Consider the following 15,839-nt stretch of genomic DNA (forward strand, 5'->3'; position numbering starts at 1 on the left):
AGATTCTGTATTACTTTGTTGGGTAAGCATCAAACTTCGCTTTATTTGGAAAAATCACACAATGAGAGCCTTCCTGTAGAACAACAGGCTAATGCCTGAGCTGAGCACCCTGCGCACAATGTTCTGATCAGAATGCTGAGATTTATACCTCACACAGCTGTAGTCTACTGCCCTGCAGCATCAAGTATTCCATGCTCCAGCGCGCCTAATCCAACCCCTTAAGATAATTATGAAGCCCTTTATGAACTGAAATAGGTGTGCTTGGACACAGAATAGATGAAGTGGTGCAGGGCAGTGGGTCCCTACCACTGGAGTTAAGAACCAAGGGTCTAATGGACCAGTGGGTCTCAACAAAGCCATCAGGCACTCACACATAAAATGCATACATATATACATAAAACCCAGCAAAATCACACTGACAAAAATGTCTGGAAAATGTTATCCTTTAAGAATAACTGATACAGCAACTACCAATTTCAGGTGAGCAGAACTGATTCAAAAATGTACCAGACTCAAAAGTAACTTAGTTAATAAAATAATACAAAAAGCACAAAAACAGCCTTGAATCCAAACAACACATGTAAAGCTTTACTGTGTTCGCTCACCCAGTGGTCCTCTAAACTCATGTCACACTCAACATTTATTCATTAGCAGATAGCAGTTAGTTTGCTGCAAGGTTAGATGGGCAGTACAAGCTAAAAGTTTCATTTCACAATCATAAATCTCAACACTCTCCATGTCCTGGCCCCTGCCTGTCTCTCTCTCTCTCTCTCTCTCTCTCCCTCCCTTCAGCCCTCCCTCCCTTCTGTCTTTCTCTCTTTCTCCATAGGAAAGGAAGGTGGAGCTGAGGAATGGAGGGGAGTGGTTTAGGATAAGCACATGGTGAGACAGCAATGACATCACCAGTGATGTCATCAGGAGGCCCGTGAGTGATGCCATGGTGGCTCGGGCGTGCGTTTTGTAGCAGTTTGGTCTGTGTGCTGTTGTAGTCCACAGTTGTTCTCCAGGCCTCTAGGTGTCCTCCTCCTCTCCTCCCACTGCTCTTCTCCTCACAGCATCCTCTGCTGCAGCTCCTCTCCGCCATTCCTCCTCTCTCCCACCATATTCATCTTCATCCTCCTCCTCTTCTTCTCCATCTGCCTCTTGCTCTTCCTCCAACTGCTGCAAAAGACGTGCCTGCTCCACGGCATGTTTCTCTACTCACACACAGGTACAGATACAAAAAACTGACCACACGGATGCCATGTGAAAATACATATTTATAAACACATTACACAATGTATAATATGGAGTTAAGTCATCAAGGAGCTTATTCTGACGCAGCCCAAACCTTAACTTTTTCTCTATAACTGTCATTATCATCAACACTTTGATTATCATACAATAATAGTAGAACTGTGATTAAATTAAAAAAATTTGCCACTCAGTAATGCTTAAAAAAATTGAAGTCAAAAGAGTCCTAATTGAAGAATCAGTGTGGCTATGCACAGAGGGAAAGAATTCAGATCGCGCCCTGCTGTTTATGTTCAAAATGTAAGTTAATAATGAATAGGAAGTGTTGTACATTATAGTAAAAGACAGACCTTCATTTTTGTCAGGGGGTGGGAAAACATTAAGCAGCACTGCACCTTTTGCTTTAGGTGGCGATGTAATGAAAACGTATTATGGTTCAATTACATTTATATATTTACAGATATAAAGCTCACCAAACGTTCTGCAGTCTTACTGTATTTAAAGCTAATGTGCGTGTTGGGTAGCAAAACTGACAGTTTCACCAAAGTTTTTTTTATCAGTTATTATCCATGGCAAAATGAATGCCAATTCACAAACCAACGTTTGCAGTAGGACCACACTTTTCTTTTCCCATAATAAGCTGCAAAATGACTTCACATGGGCAGATTGTCAGTAGTACTACAGAAAAAATAGCACACTCACTCTGATAGTAAGCTGGAGAAGAAAAGCGGCGAGATGGGAAAACAAAATCAGCAATGAACACCAGCACCTGAAAAAGAAATATAAAATGAAAGCAAGTCAAAGATAGTTACTAGTAGTACATGTGTACATGTATCTTGCTTTTCACTGTGTGTGTGTGTGTGTGTGTGTGTGTGTGTGTGTTTACCAGTCCTAGAGCAAGGCCAGAGAAAAGTGTTGCCAATGCAAAAATGACATAAGAGCCCCACACTGGAATCCCCACTTGCTCTGTAAGGTAGTTATGGCATTGCTGCAACAACACCACAATATTATTACAGTTCACCATCAAAATTCACACAGCAGTACAGACAAATCATAAGAACAGCTGAGAGCACAAGTCTGTCAAAAATGACATAATACACTAGAACTCAATCTAATATGGGACAGCATGCATAATTTTCTTGACATCAATACAGACTTAGGGAAACACATGGGAGCATTGTCCCTTAATAAACACCAATGTTATTTCAAATGTAATTCACCATAAAAATGTCTGACACAAGAAGAAAATTCTTACCCTTATAAACATGGAGAGCTTAAAGAGAGCAGACATCATATTCATCCTGAAACCAGAACATAAAATCATTCATGAATTCCCATGACTTTTCCATGATATAAAATTAAATTTCCATGCCAAACATTTAGCACAGTGCTGGGCAATATATTGCAGCACCTACACCTTACACCCACAGGAGCTTTTATGACACTCCATTCTAAATCCATAGGCATCAATAAGGAGTTGCTTCTCCTTTTGCAGCTATAACAGCTTCCACTATTCTGGGAAGCTTCCTACAAGATTTTGGAGTGCGTCTGTGGGAATTTTTGCCCATTCATTCAGAAGAGCATTTGTGAGATCCACCGCTGATGTTGGATGAGCCAGCCTGGCTTGCAATCTGTTTTAGTTCATCCCAAAGATGTTCGATGGGGTTGAGGTCAGGGCTCTGTGCAGGCCGGTCAAGTTTTTCCACACAAAACTCATTCAGTCATGCCTTTATGGACCTTGCTTTGCGCACTGGGGCTCAGTCATGCTTGAACACAAAAGGGTCTTCCCCAAACTGTTAGAAGCATACAATTGTCCAAAATGTCCTGTTTTAAATGGTTTAAATGGAATGACTGGGAGTAAAATCAAAATCTGACCCATGTCATTTTGCTCAACACATCAATGTTCCATAATTTTAGAGCCTATATATTTTGTTTTGTCTTCTCCAGCATCCCATACACTTATGTGCAAACACATTCATCGGTTTCATTTGTAAAGAGTGCTTTAGCACCTTATTATAACACTGAACAGAAACACATCGCACATGGGCACACACCAAAATTAGGCGGACAGCAAGACTCCATAGACGGCGTGCGAACATGAAGTGAACATGTTACTATTTACAGTAGCATTTCATTGCTGCAGTTTTCTCTGTGATACAGTTAAAGAAAGGTATCACACAAGCACCTGTAGAGGCAAACCTGCTCAGTAAATCTCCCTTCATATTAATTCACTTTGAACGCATTAAAAATATGTCAGAAATGACACAATCACAGCGCCTCTGACCCTGTGTGTGGTGCAGCACCTCCAAATTTTTTGTAACTTGGCACTCATCATCCATGGCTGTGGCTACCTGACTGGAACCAGAGACCTGATTTGTGCAGCAAAGGTAGGTAATTTCTGATGTTGTTTTACAACGTTCCTGCACATACGTAGTCTAGGTGTGAGAGGAAAATCAATTGTTAGATGCATCGTGATGCGGACATGGACGATTGTGAATCAATTAACAAATGTCAAAAATCTAAATTTTAATTGATAATGTAATGTTGACACACAAGGCAGAACTTCTCAAAGTGCAGCACCTGGACAGTCTGTGGTGGCACACTACGTTAAAAGCTATCATTTTGTCCTTTCAACAAAAATGTAACATTTTGAGTTTCCCATTGCAGATTTAACATATAAAACCAGCTGTAGTGATTATGAACGGCTATTTGTCTCCAAATGATCAACGTTCTCCCTCAGGGTCGCAGGGGCGTGCTGGGGCCTATCCCAGCAGTCATCGGGCGGAAGGCAGGATACAACCTGGACAGGTCGCCAGTCCATCGCAGGGCAGACAGACAGACACAGACAGTCACTCACACACTCACACCCAGGGGCCATTTGCTCCAAACAAGCACAGTGAATGAGAGCCTTCTGGTTCACTTGCCACATCACTTCCATTTGATTTATTAATAAAATATATTGGAAATAAACTCATTATGAATCATTTTTTCTTTAAAAGAGCAAATTGTCACACAGTGAGAAAACAGTAATCCCGTATAGAAAAAAAAGATGCATCAAGATGCATCGATAATCATTGCCTATATGCTCTTAGCATCATTAATTATTCATTCACTGTGACTCATTTTATTGACGTAAATAATGTGAGGCAAGCAAGTGCACTCATGCTGTATTTAAATGTAGCTGGTACATCTATACCAAAATGTCATAACATAATTATACATGACTCACTGAGCTAAACAGCCAGTGGCCTCTTACTTTTGATGTTGCACTTTATTTGATTCATGTTATTTAAATAAGAATACAATTTTCAATTATTCATTTAAAATAGCCCACTGAAAAGTAAAAAGTTATTTATGATGCATCTATGGCACATACAAGTACCAGAGATGTGCTAGTGGATTTCATCTTCATTTAGTCCACATAGCGAATGTCAGGTAAATAGATAAATAAATAAATGGCCAATGTTTTTGTGAAGAAATCAGAATCGGCTATAAAAAAACTATGAACAGTATGCTCCTAGAAAGAAGTGTGTGTGTGTGTCATCGTGCAGATCCATGCATGCTCAAAGCACCCACAATACCCCCCCACAATGGTGTAATTATAAGGCCACACATCCTGATATGAACCAAAAAGAAACCGATAACCTACACTAAGCCCACTAATGCACAGACATTAAAGTGGGCACTCACATGAAAGAGGAGGGACCAAACCATGAGGAAATTGGTTCAATGCTCTGCCATTTCTTCTCATCAATGAAGCTCAGGAAGTCATCTTTGGTGCGTGCACCCTGGTACCGCCGAAAAACTCCATCTTTACAGCTAGTACACACAGAAGGACAAAAGAAGATATCAGCATTAATAAAATCTTACACAGGGGCAGCATGTACACACACACACGGCTTTAATTCTCCAGACTGTGTGAGTCACTGCAGCATTAACCTCAGTGAGGTTATTAACAGCTCACAGACAGGAACTGAAACCAGAACCTACACACATACACCTGTGCTCTCATTGAAGCACATAAAAAGACAGTGCTATGCATGCTACATGCACTCAGCAATCAATTCTCAGTTCAAGACTTCAAGATTGTTCTGTATCTTGGCAACTGCTCTTCTTTCAGTTCTCCTTTTATTTAAGAAGTTGGCACATGTAGTGCAGACTCACTGGTAAATGGTCGGCAGTGCTGTTATAATGAATCTGCCGCTCAGTCCTGCAAAACGACAGAGAATTTACATAAGTTAATCTCTTTCACACACTCATACATTCACTACAAGCAGAAGATGCATTTAGGCAGAACATACCAGGCTGCTCTGTGACATCCACTTTAGCGATATTGACCCCCAAGTCCTCCCCCCACTCCGCAAACTCATTCCACACTGGCTGCAGCTGCTGGCAGGCTGGACACCAAGGAGCAAAACTGGAACGTGCACAAAAAAAGCACTAAACTTACAAACAACCGAGCAAAAGCATTTCAATACAAAACTGCATTTTGCTGCACTCCACTTTAAGTATTCCGTCTTAAGCGTTTTACATCAGCGTTGAGTACAATATGAAACAGATATTGTAGCCAAGTGGTTAAGTCAGGTTGTTACTATGGTATAAAGCCATTTCTATTTGCATGGTATAAAGTCATTTCTATAGGCATTTTCAGGCATAAAGGGGCGTTGTAGCCTAGAACTAAGATTAATAGGTTTTGTCATGTTATGTAATATTCATGAACGCAGCACTACATCCCTTAGCCTGATCGGTTTGGCAGAATTCATGATTTTGAGGAATGCTTTTTGTTTATCAATACAAATGTGATAGTCAGCGTCCTAGCAGCAATGATGGCTGGATTTCTTCTGCATGAGCCAGCTAGTGGGGTGAAAACATCTTTCAGACAGCCTTCCCCCAAAAAACCCACCTCAAACTTTTCTTCACTGTGTCAATAAAGCTAAATTATTACTATTTCACTTAGAAGCACAACACTCAGAATTTGAATGAAATCATGGAGAGAATAAATGTTTCTAATGTCGCTAGTTAATTCTCTCTCTCTCTCTCTCCCTCGCTCCCTCCCTCTCCCTCCCTCCCTCCCTCCAGAGGAACTAAACCCATATCCTCCAATACAAGCAACTCAAACTGCTCTCTCTGATGGGACGGCTACGAGGGGGCTTAACCCACAGGGTTTTTCATTTGGATTAGATTTAGTTCACAGATCTATTTAAAAATGCGTATTTTTGAAACCTGAGATGTTATAACGTTACCGTTAGATGTTCAGACAGGAAGAAGTACCAACACATTCATCTCATTTATCCTGACGGGTGTTACATCTCTCACCGTTCTGTATCTAACTGAAAAATCTGGACGTAAACATGTCGATAATAGGTGTCATGCTGTTAGCTGGCCCTAAAGTGACCCCCAGCCTGCTGATCTGTGGACACTGAGATGCTGTCAGTGCACCAGCGCCGGTTTGCTAACCGCTAGCGGTAACTAACTTGCCGAAGGAAACTCACAACTCGATCATCCACTCGCCCGCCAAAATCTCCTCCCAGTTTCCGTCTGTGATCACTTTCAGGTTTTCCCGCTTGGCCGACACAGGCAGCACCATCAAACACAACGCTACTAAAAGCGGACAAGGCTTGAAGAGGGAGTTTAAGTGCAGAACTGGACCTGTCCCTCGCTCTTCGCGCCTCACACGGGACGCCATGTTTACGCTAATTCTCAGAGCTAGTTTCCGCTCTGGTCGCTGACATCCGACTGTAAGTCACGTGACTGTGATTTTATAGGTTCAGCCAAACTAGAACTCGTGTAAGAACATATCTGGTGTAATATGGACAAACAGAGCGACGTTCCAAGATTATTAAATAGTTCATTTTAAAAATAAACAGCTAATTGTTATTTTTGCCGTTGCGTGCGCATCACAAATCGTTTGTTCAGTGTTCCACAGTAAACGCTAGGTGGCAGCATAACTTAGGGCCATCTGCCGTTTCCGAGGCTAATGTCCAGTTCTAGGGTTTGTTTGTGCAAAGGAATACTCAGCATGTCCAAACGTATCAGTACACCCCTTCTATTTTAAGTTGCACCCATTGCTGACACAAATAGCGTGTATATTCTCCATAGAATAGAACAGAATCCATTACCAAAATAATGGGACTCTAGAGCAGCTGCACATGAGCCTATGGTCAAGTATTGAACAGACGGGTATAAAGCCCCCCAGCACCGGGCAGCGGAACTGAATTTCTGGAGAGCTCCATCCAGTACCATTGTGAGTTGGAATAGTGTTTTCAATCCTGACCCTGCGGGGGAAAAAAGCATAGACCAGCATGCATTCCATGTTGATCTAAGCTGGTGTAGTGCTGGTCTGTTGCTGGTTTGGTTTTGGTCATGTTGGTTGACCATACCAGCATCCAAAATATAACATATGGTGGTTTTTGCTGGTGACCAGCCATGCTAGTCTATTCTGGTTCTTGTAGCAGGGGAACTAAGCATACATCAGTACCTGTCCTCACTTATGCTTTTATAGCTGAATGCAATCAGAATTTCACAGCAATGTTCCATCATCTAGTATAAAGCCTTTCCAAAGTAGTGGCTGTTACTGTAGCACACAGCACACATCGCCCCTGTGCTGCTGAGAAGCCGTTAGGCTAAATGAGCAGAAAGCAAGTGGTTTTGTCAATAGCCATGTATCTTTCAGCATAATGGTTTCTCCCTCGCTGTGTTAGTGTAGTCCTTTCTGTGGCGCAGCCCACGTAGTAAAGGTGGTTTCTGGATGAGTGTCTCCCTCTGGCAAATGTCCTCCTCCGTCCTCCTAAAAATAAACTCTGAGCAGCACTCTCAGTCTGCTCTCCTCTTTTTGGCTTGTTCTCCATTTACGCAGTAGAATAGACAATGCTGCTGAAGGCCACCGCTCCACACATGCTTCAGCAACATGAGAATGTCTTCAACATATCTCTTCTAATAAGCCTAATTAGGCTGTATCCTGGAATATCATACATTCTCGCTCTCTGCCTTGCTCAAGGGTGTAATGGCTGTATGAGAATGGTCATAGGGTGGACTCTTGAGCCTGCTGGCCTCTAGTGCTAAATAACAGTCCTAGTACGAATCTTTTCAAACCAATTTTCTTCGTGCGCCACTTAAAGCACTGATCTCAGGCATCAGGCAAAGTGTTTGTTACTATTTAATGTAACGATCCTCTGTTAACAGTTATATAGCGATAAAGATTGTTCTGTCATCTGCTGGATATTTCTTGTGCTCATGCAGTATCCAATAACCCTATTTACTAAAAGGGTGAAATCTCACCCTATCGGTAAATTGACAGGATGTTTATAACATTTTTCAAAATGGCTTTTGCTTTTAGGCCAAATATTCTCACCCAAAATAAACAAATAAATAAGTAAATAAAATGAAATAAAAAACTAATGTTTTATTAAGTAAATAGCCCTACAACAGAGTATCAAAATGTAAGACTTTACAACAAATTTTAATGACTATGAAAATGATAAGTAGTTAGATTTCATGGTACATACTGTGGCCTACGTTCTGCAGTGTCGTTTAATAAGTTTCTTTAAGCAAAAGAACGCAAGAGGGCACACGTTATCGCAAATAACTTCACGGTTGTGATTTGGTCACAGATCATCACAGCCATAATTTTATTCGCGATAACACACAACCATTGCTTTTATACATAGGTTTTTCCAAAATAAAGAAACAACATAAATTAAAGAGGCACTGAATTTCATGCTGTATATGCTTTATTACTGGCAATACCTTCCACCAAAAAGTAGTTCCACAACAAATGAGTTGTTGCTATGCAGTAACAGTTCCCTAGCTTGTTGAGCCCTGTGTGCGGTCCAAGATAACTGCTGATGCTATAAGGCCCACTTTTTGTGGTACAGATACAGCCAAAGAACTGTAGATATATCAAGTTCAGCTTAGCCTTTTCAGTTGTTGCCAAATTAACATGAAGGTCATTTTGGAACAGCCTGTAAAGCACTTTGTAGCCTATCTTCTTTACTGTTTAACATCTTGTTGCATTCTGTTTGTTTCTGGCCAATTCCAGTGTGTTCATTTTTCTGCCGTCACTGCAGTCGACAGTTTTCAAGGTAAAAGCAGATTCAGAATTTAATGTATGTCTGCATTCACATTTTTTCAGAATCTGGCCAAACAGGCTTCAGGTCATATGTTATCAAAAAGTCATCCATTTTGTCAATTTCTCGTTTTATATAAGCACAAATACAAAACAAGTAAGGTTTGTGTGCGCGAAACTTGTCATTTCTCTGCAACACATCACTCATAACTTGGCAATGTGTCATTAAAGTGATGCAGTGTTGGTGTGAAAAAGCTGTGCTGTTATCACAAATATCAGTGCAGTTAGAACATTTCTCAACCAATTAGGTTGTAAAGGTGGGACTAACTGTTGTATAATTGATGTTAAAAGGCAGATATTCTACAATCTTTTTGTATTTAATTTTTTCCCTTGAGGTCCATTTTTGTACTACCAAAATGGTTCTAATTAATTTTTACACAAACATTTTTAACCTCCCTTTATCCCATAGAATTAAACAGGTTTTTTTTGTCACTGTGCCTTTAAGACATATAAGATAAATGAGTTCTGTTCTGATTGCCTTCTCTGTGTTGCGCCTCATTCGGAGAAGGACTCAGAACAGAAACACTCCTTAGAACTTCAGTATCAATGGGTGGGACTAAACTGCTGTAGTCTAAATAGGGGGGTATATGTAAATAAGTTGTGACATCACAGAAACAGTGAATTCAAAATAGTTGTTTTTGCAGCTTACTTTCCACATACAGGCCTTTAATAGGGTTTACATTTTATTTCAAAATGAAAAGCCTATGTGGGCCTTTCAACTGCTTTCATTTTGTCTGTTTTCATTTTTGGCCCAGTGCGTCCTGTTTGTAGCCAAGAATTTTCATTTTGGTGCATTGCTAGTGAATTGTTTTGCTTTGCTGCTTCTTGAATGCATACGTGTTTTAATCTAAGTATTATTTATTTAGAAATAATTATTATTTAGCATTTTCTATGATCTGGTGCAAAGGCCTACCCTACATAGACACTGTAGTGCTCCTCTGAGTTTGAGTAGAGTGAGGCTGTTAGGTTGCACGCAACACCCATAAAGGAAGAAGGCAGTAAATCCTGTCTCATCGCATCTATTCACTTTATTTAGTGGAAGGCTTGTGCTTGAGACAAACACACACACACTCCCTCTTCCACAAATTACACTGTGTTTCTGTCTCTCCAGGCATTAGAGCAGAATCATACTACTGCTGGGATTCGTAGAGGTTATGAGTGTGTGTGTGTGTGTATTTTCTTGATAAGTTTACAACATAGAGAAAGACCTTGAGGGAATGAGGACAGAAAAGGAGAAAAGGGAGAAGAACACTACATGGAAGAAATAGTCCTCTATTTCTGTAGTGGATTACAGTATTAAAATTGAGGGTCACTGAAGTGGCACTGCTGCAGTGTAGTTTGAGGGTTTGTGGGGGAAGGGAGTGTCGCTTTATTGGTATGTGTATATATGTGTGTTTGTGTGTGTGTGTGTGTGTGTGTATGTGTGTGTGTGTGTGTGTTGCTGCAGTAGAAATCTGGATCATGAGGTCAGTGGGATTAGGAGCATTCCAAAATCTACTGAGACACATACACATATTGGCAAAAGTATTTAGTCACACATCCAAATCATTGAATGCAGGTGTTCCAGTCACTTCCATGGCCACATTTGTATAAAACCAAGCACCTAGGCATGCAGACTGCTTCTACAAACATTAGTGAAAAAATGGGTCACTCTCAGGAGCTCAGTGAATTCCAGCATGGCTCCATGATAGGATGCCACCTGTGCAGTCCAGTCGTGAAATTTCCTTGCTACTAAATACTCCACAGTCAACTGTCAGTGGTATTATAACAAAGTGGAAGAGATTGGGAATGACGGCAACTCAGCCACAAAGTGGTCGGCCACGTAAAATGACAGAGCGGGCTCAAGAACAGCATAGAGAGCTTCATAGAATGGGTTTCCATGACCAAGCAGCTGCATCCAAGCCTTACATCACCAAGTGCAATGCAAAGCGTCGAATGCAGTGGTGTAAAGCACCGCCATTGGACTCTAGAGCAGTGGAGACATGTTCTCTGGAGTGATGAATCACACTTATTCGTCTGTCAATCTGCTGGAAAAGTCTGGGTTTGGCAGTTGCCAGGAGAATGATACTTGTCTAACTGCATTTTGCCAAGTGTAAAGTTTGATGGAGGGGGGATTATGGTGTGGGATTGTTTTTCAGGAGTTGGGCTCGGCCTCTTAGTTCTAGTGAAAGGAACTCTTAATGCGTCAGCAGACCAAGAGATTTTGGACAATTTCATGCTTCCAACTTTGTGGGAACAGTTTGGGGATGACCCTTTGCTATTCCAATGTGACTGCTCACCATTGCACAAATCAAGGTCTATTAAGACATGGATGAACAAATTTGGTGTGGAAGAACTTGACTGGTCTGCACAGAGTCCTGACCTTAAGCTGATAGAACACCCTTGGGATGAATTAGAGTGGAGATTGTGAGCCAGCCACTGACCTCACAAATGCACTTCTGGAAAAATTCACATAAACAGAAGAGCTGAAGCTGTTATAGCTGCAAAAGCTGGGCCAACATCATATTAAACCCTATGGATTAAGAATGGGATGTCACTCTAGTTCATATATGTGTGAAGGCAGACAAGCAAATACCTGGCAATATAGTGTAGGTTTCCCCAGCGTGCACACACACACACACACACAGACACACACACACACACACACACACACACACACAGTGATCAGACTCTACTGATGTCATTAACAAGCCAGTGTCAGCACCGACCTTAACCAAGCGTGAGTGATAATGAGATCCTCTGAGGCTCTGTGTGTGAGTGTGTGTGTGTGTATATTAATGAGATCTGTAATGTGTTAATCACTTTTTTGTGTATGACAATAAAATGTGTTAATTTGTGTGTGTGTGTGTGTCCTCAGAGAAAGAAGCTGTTGCACTCCCCTGATTTATTGCTCTGGGTGGGATTGTGAAGACTTTATTCTGCAGAATATAGGGCAGCACATTTAGGCAAACTAAGCAAAGTAATGAAGTAACTGTACCATCAATTTGCTCTAGAAAAGGTCTCAGCACTTTTTTTGCTGCATTTATAACTGAATAATTATAATTTCAATACATTATTACCAGGAACGGACACTGTACAGAGCTCCATGCCAGAAATCTAACAGATCTCACACAATATCATGGTTAAGGTAGATAAATTCTTTACAACATTCACTTTATATGACATATTAACCCATTAAACACAGATGAGCCACCAGTGGGGTCCAGGCTCCCATTTCTCACTCCTGAAATAGAGCAACTCTTAACATTTTACATTGGTTTCCATGTAGTTACTGAATAGTAATCCTTTGAAGGTAGTAAGCCTGTTTATTTAAGAGGTTAATGTGGTACCTGTTTTGCACAGCAAAGTTCAAAGGAGCTAAATCCTATTTAACCCCTTGAACCCTAGGCTTATTATGCAGTTATTAATCTTAAAACATCATATTCAGTAACTACTACAAAGTGATTAAGAGGTTTATTTATTTAGGAGAATGAAGAACTGAGTGTTGTTCCACGTATGATCTTAGAGTTTAAAGGTCCTTACGTTTTGCAGTGTATCCTCCAGTTTCAGATTTTCTTTGTTTTTATTAAACAAAACTTGCTACAGAGAAGAGTCATAGAATCAGGGGTTGAGTTATTTATTCTGTGAGAGTAAAAAAGAAGAAAGACATGACAGCCTAAAACACTGTTGAGAATGTGTAAGAATGTTCTGTTTTTCCAGTATTTTAGTGGAGCCTAAATTGTCCAAGTAGATTACATGTGTCAGCTATCCATGATGCACAGTCATTATTCTGATGGCAGACAAGCTTTCTCTGACCTCTTGGTATGGCAGAGAATATCAGAAGACTTAGTGAATTGCAATAGCTGAAGCAAAAGATCTGATCATCAATATCTCACATCAGTTTTTGAACCAGAATTTGAGAATATGATTTTGGATTAGCCAAGTCTGAGGCATAAGTTTTCAACTAAAAATGTAATTTCAAGTTATGCTTTTTGAAAAGGTCTGTCACAGGGAATTGGAATGAGAAACCATAACTCATCTTCCTTTCAAACTGTGATGTATTTCTGAAGTATTTGTCACAGTACGATAGAGTTAGAGTCCCAGAGCTAGCTGACTGTTCGGTTTAATAATGGGGGTGGTGGGAGTGGCAGGTGATATTACTGATATTACATGATATTGCAGGTTAATATTAATTCTCCTACCTGGTGATGTATGATAATAATACCAAAATCAAAAATCAGTGTTGATGGAAACATATGATGATCAAGGCCAGTCACATGGCCGCAACTCAATGCATTTAGGCATGTAGAGGTGGTCAAGACAACTTGCTGAAGTGCAAACCGAGCATCAGAATGGGGAAGAAAGGTGATTTAAGTGACTTTGAACGTGGCATGTTTGTTGGTGCCAGACGGGCTGGTCTGAGTATTTCAGAAACTGCTGATCTACTGGGATTTTCATGCACAGCCATCTCTAGGGTTTACAGAGGATGGTCTGGAAAAGAGAAAATATGCAGAGAGCGGCACTCGTGTGGACGAAAATGCCTTGATGTGAGAGGTCAGAGGAGAATGGGCAGACTGGTTCCAGAACAGTAACTCAAATAACCAATCAAAATCTCTGAGGAATGTTTCCAACACCTTGTTGAAAGTATGCCATGAAGAATTAAGGCAGTTCTGAAGGCAAAAGGGGGGTCCAACCTTTTACTGTACCTAATAAAGTGGCCAGTGAGTGTATATGTATGTATATATACATATATACATGAATATCTGCATCTCTTCAAGCATGACCATATACGGACAGCTATGATATACAGAGAAAAAGCTTGCTGACGTAGACTGCACAGGATATGGGTAGGAGGAGAGAAAACGCAGGAACTATGAGACAGCTTGTATAGGAAGAAGTGGGCAGAGAAATCACTCACTCCCTCTAATCTCTCTCTCTCTCTCTCTTGCTCTCACACACACACATATATAGACACAGACACATCCACTGGTTATGCAAGATATTGTTTTCTTTGTCACACACTTTGTCACACACAAACACACAGGAGTTCTCCTGTAAATGCTGCATCTTTTAATTTGTGAGATTATGTGACGTTTTACGTAACTGCTGATGTAAACCATTTGAATAAATATTCAAACATCTGTAAGTAAATGGCAACCACATGCCGAGATTAAAGTGAGGGGGATCACCACCTCATGTTGATCTGCCATTTTAGCTGTTATTAAGAAATGCATGTTAAATTTAGAAACTGCAACCCTTCTCTTTTAACTGCTCCAACAGTTTAGCTCCTGTGCATACTTATATACACATACTGTCTTTATGAATAGAGATTGGGGACATACAGGTAAGGCTTCAGTTGTCAAGTTGTTTACTCTTCACTTATAATATGATTGACATGTGTCAAGTTCTAACGCTACCTGAATAGAAGCTTTGTGTATGGACAGTGTTTCTCAGCGCCCTTCCTAAGAAAAGCACTGCGCATGTCTAAAACACCTGATCTAGTTAATGAAAGGGTTTATAATTATCTACTGTGCTGAGTCAGTTGTGTGAGAACAAAGAGGGAAGTAATGTGTTTATAATGCCATGTTGTGGTGCGTATATTGAATACTGCACTAGTATATTCTGTACACTGCAAGTTACTCCTTAGGTCAGTATATTCCACTCAGCCAGCCACTCAGCCTCTCCTTGTTTTGACTTGTTGCTCCATTCCCTCGGCAGCTCAGAGCAAGTGCTGCCTCACTCAAGTACTAACACCTGGGTCTCCTTACCTGGTCATCAGTATGTATGAACTTCTGTATGAACTTCTTTCTCCCTCAGTTCCTCACATGGAATTGCACCTCCTCCATATGCCCTTAATCTGCCATCCTGTCAATGCCCATTGCTTGGTGTTCCTTTCCCTTGTATTCTGGTATTATATTAGCTCTCTTATATTGTATTAGTTTCTGTCATCACCTTATTCAGCAGCTAGCTAGCTTAGCTTATTTGTTCCTTTACTGTATTTCCTTTTAGTTTTAGTTTTGGTTTGTGCTTTGGTTCTTTCATTTATTGCAAATTATTATTTCATTAAAGTCCAAATTAAATGGGTTCCTATTGAGATTTTGTGCAAAATGGATTGTAAATGATTAATCATTGTTTTATTTAAAAACACATTAAAATAACATATTAACATGTTGTAATTATCTATTAATCAGTCAATTAGGTATTTATTATTAAAATATCTTAATACTGTTATAAAGCTGTTATACTTTTGAGCCCTTTTGAACTCCAGTTCCAGGACATTATAACTTTATAACTTTATAACTTTATAACTATATACTCTATAGAGTATGTATATATATATATATATATATATATATATATATATATATATATATATATATACTCTATAACTTTCCAAAATGAAATGTAGGTCTCACACAAATGTTTAGAAAGTTTAATTTAGCTATTTAGGTCTCTTCACTGGAGATGCTCTCCAGTATTTTCTAAGTAAAATTTTTGACAA

The 15,839-nt window shown here is 40.1% G+C and overlaps 1 protein-coding gene across 1 annotated transcript; it reads right to left on the reverse strand.

Moving 5' to 3' along the window:
- Nucleotides 1-23: 23 nt before the first annotated feature.
- tmx1 (thioredoxin-related transmembrane protein 1) lies at nucleotides 24-6,932 on the reverse strand. The gene is made up of 8 exons (XM_017696609.2): nucleotides 6,726-6,932; nucleotides 5,535-5,650; nucleotides 5,398-5,443; nucleotides 4,924-5,052; nucleotides 2,489-2,534; nucleotides 2,120-2,221; nucleotides 1,936-2,002; nucleotides 24-1,196 (listed from the first exon to the last, which is right to left on the reverse strand). The coding sequence occupies exons 1-8, from the start codon at nucleotides 6,917-6,919 to the stop codon at nucleotides 1,012-1,014; spliced, it is 885 nt and encodes a 294-aa protein (XP_017552098.1). The 5' UTR covers nucleotides 6,920-6,932; the 3' UTR covers nucleotides 24-1,011.
- Nucleotides 6,933-15,839: the final 8,907 nt, after the last annotated feature.

Source organism: Pygocentrus nattereri, chromosome 5, assembly GCF_015220715.1.
Source record: "Pygocentrus nattereri isolate fPygNat1 chromosome 5, fPygNat1.pri, whole genome shotgun sequence".
Lineage (NCBI taxonomy): Eukaryota > Metazoa > Chordata > Actinopteri > Characiformes > Serrasalmidae > Pygocentrus > Pygocentrus nattereri.

Excerpts from the sequence above, each read along its gene's own strand:
- tmx1 (XM_017696609.2), bottom strand. The coding sequence starts at position 6,919 with ATGGCGTCCCGTGTGAGGCGCGAAGAGCGAGGGACAGGTCCAGTTCTG. Across the intron at positions 2,535-4,923 it reads TTTGGTCCCTCCTCTTTCAT|GATGAATATGATGTCTGCTC; the intron begins GTGAGTGCCCAC and ends TTCTGGTTTCAG. Across the intron at positions 2,222-2,488 it reads AGCTCTCCATGTTTATAAGG|CAATGCCATAACTACCTTAC; the intron begins GTAAGAATTTTC and ends GTGTTGTTGCAG.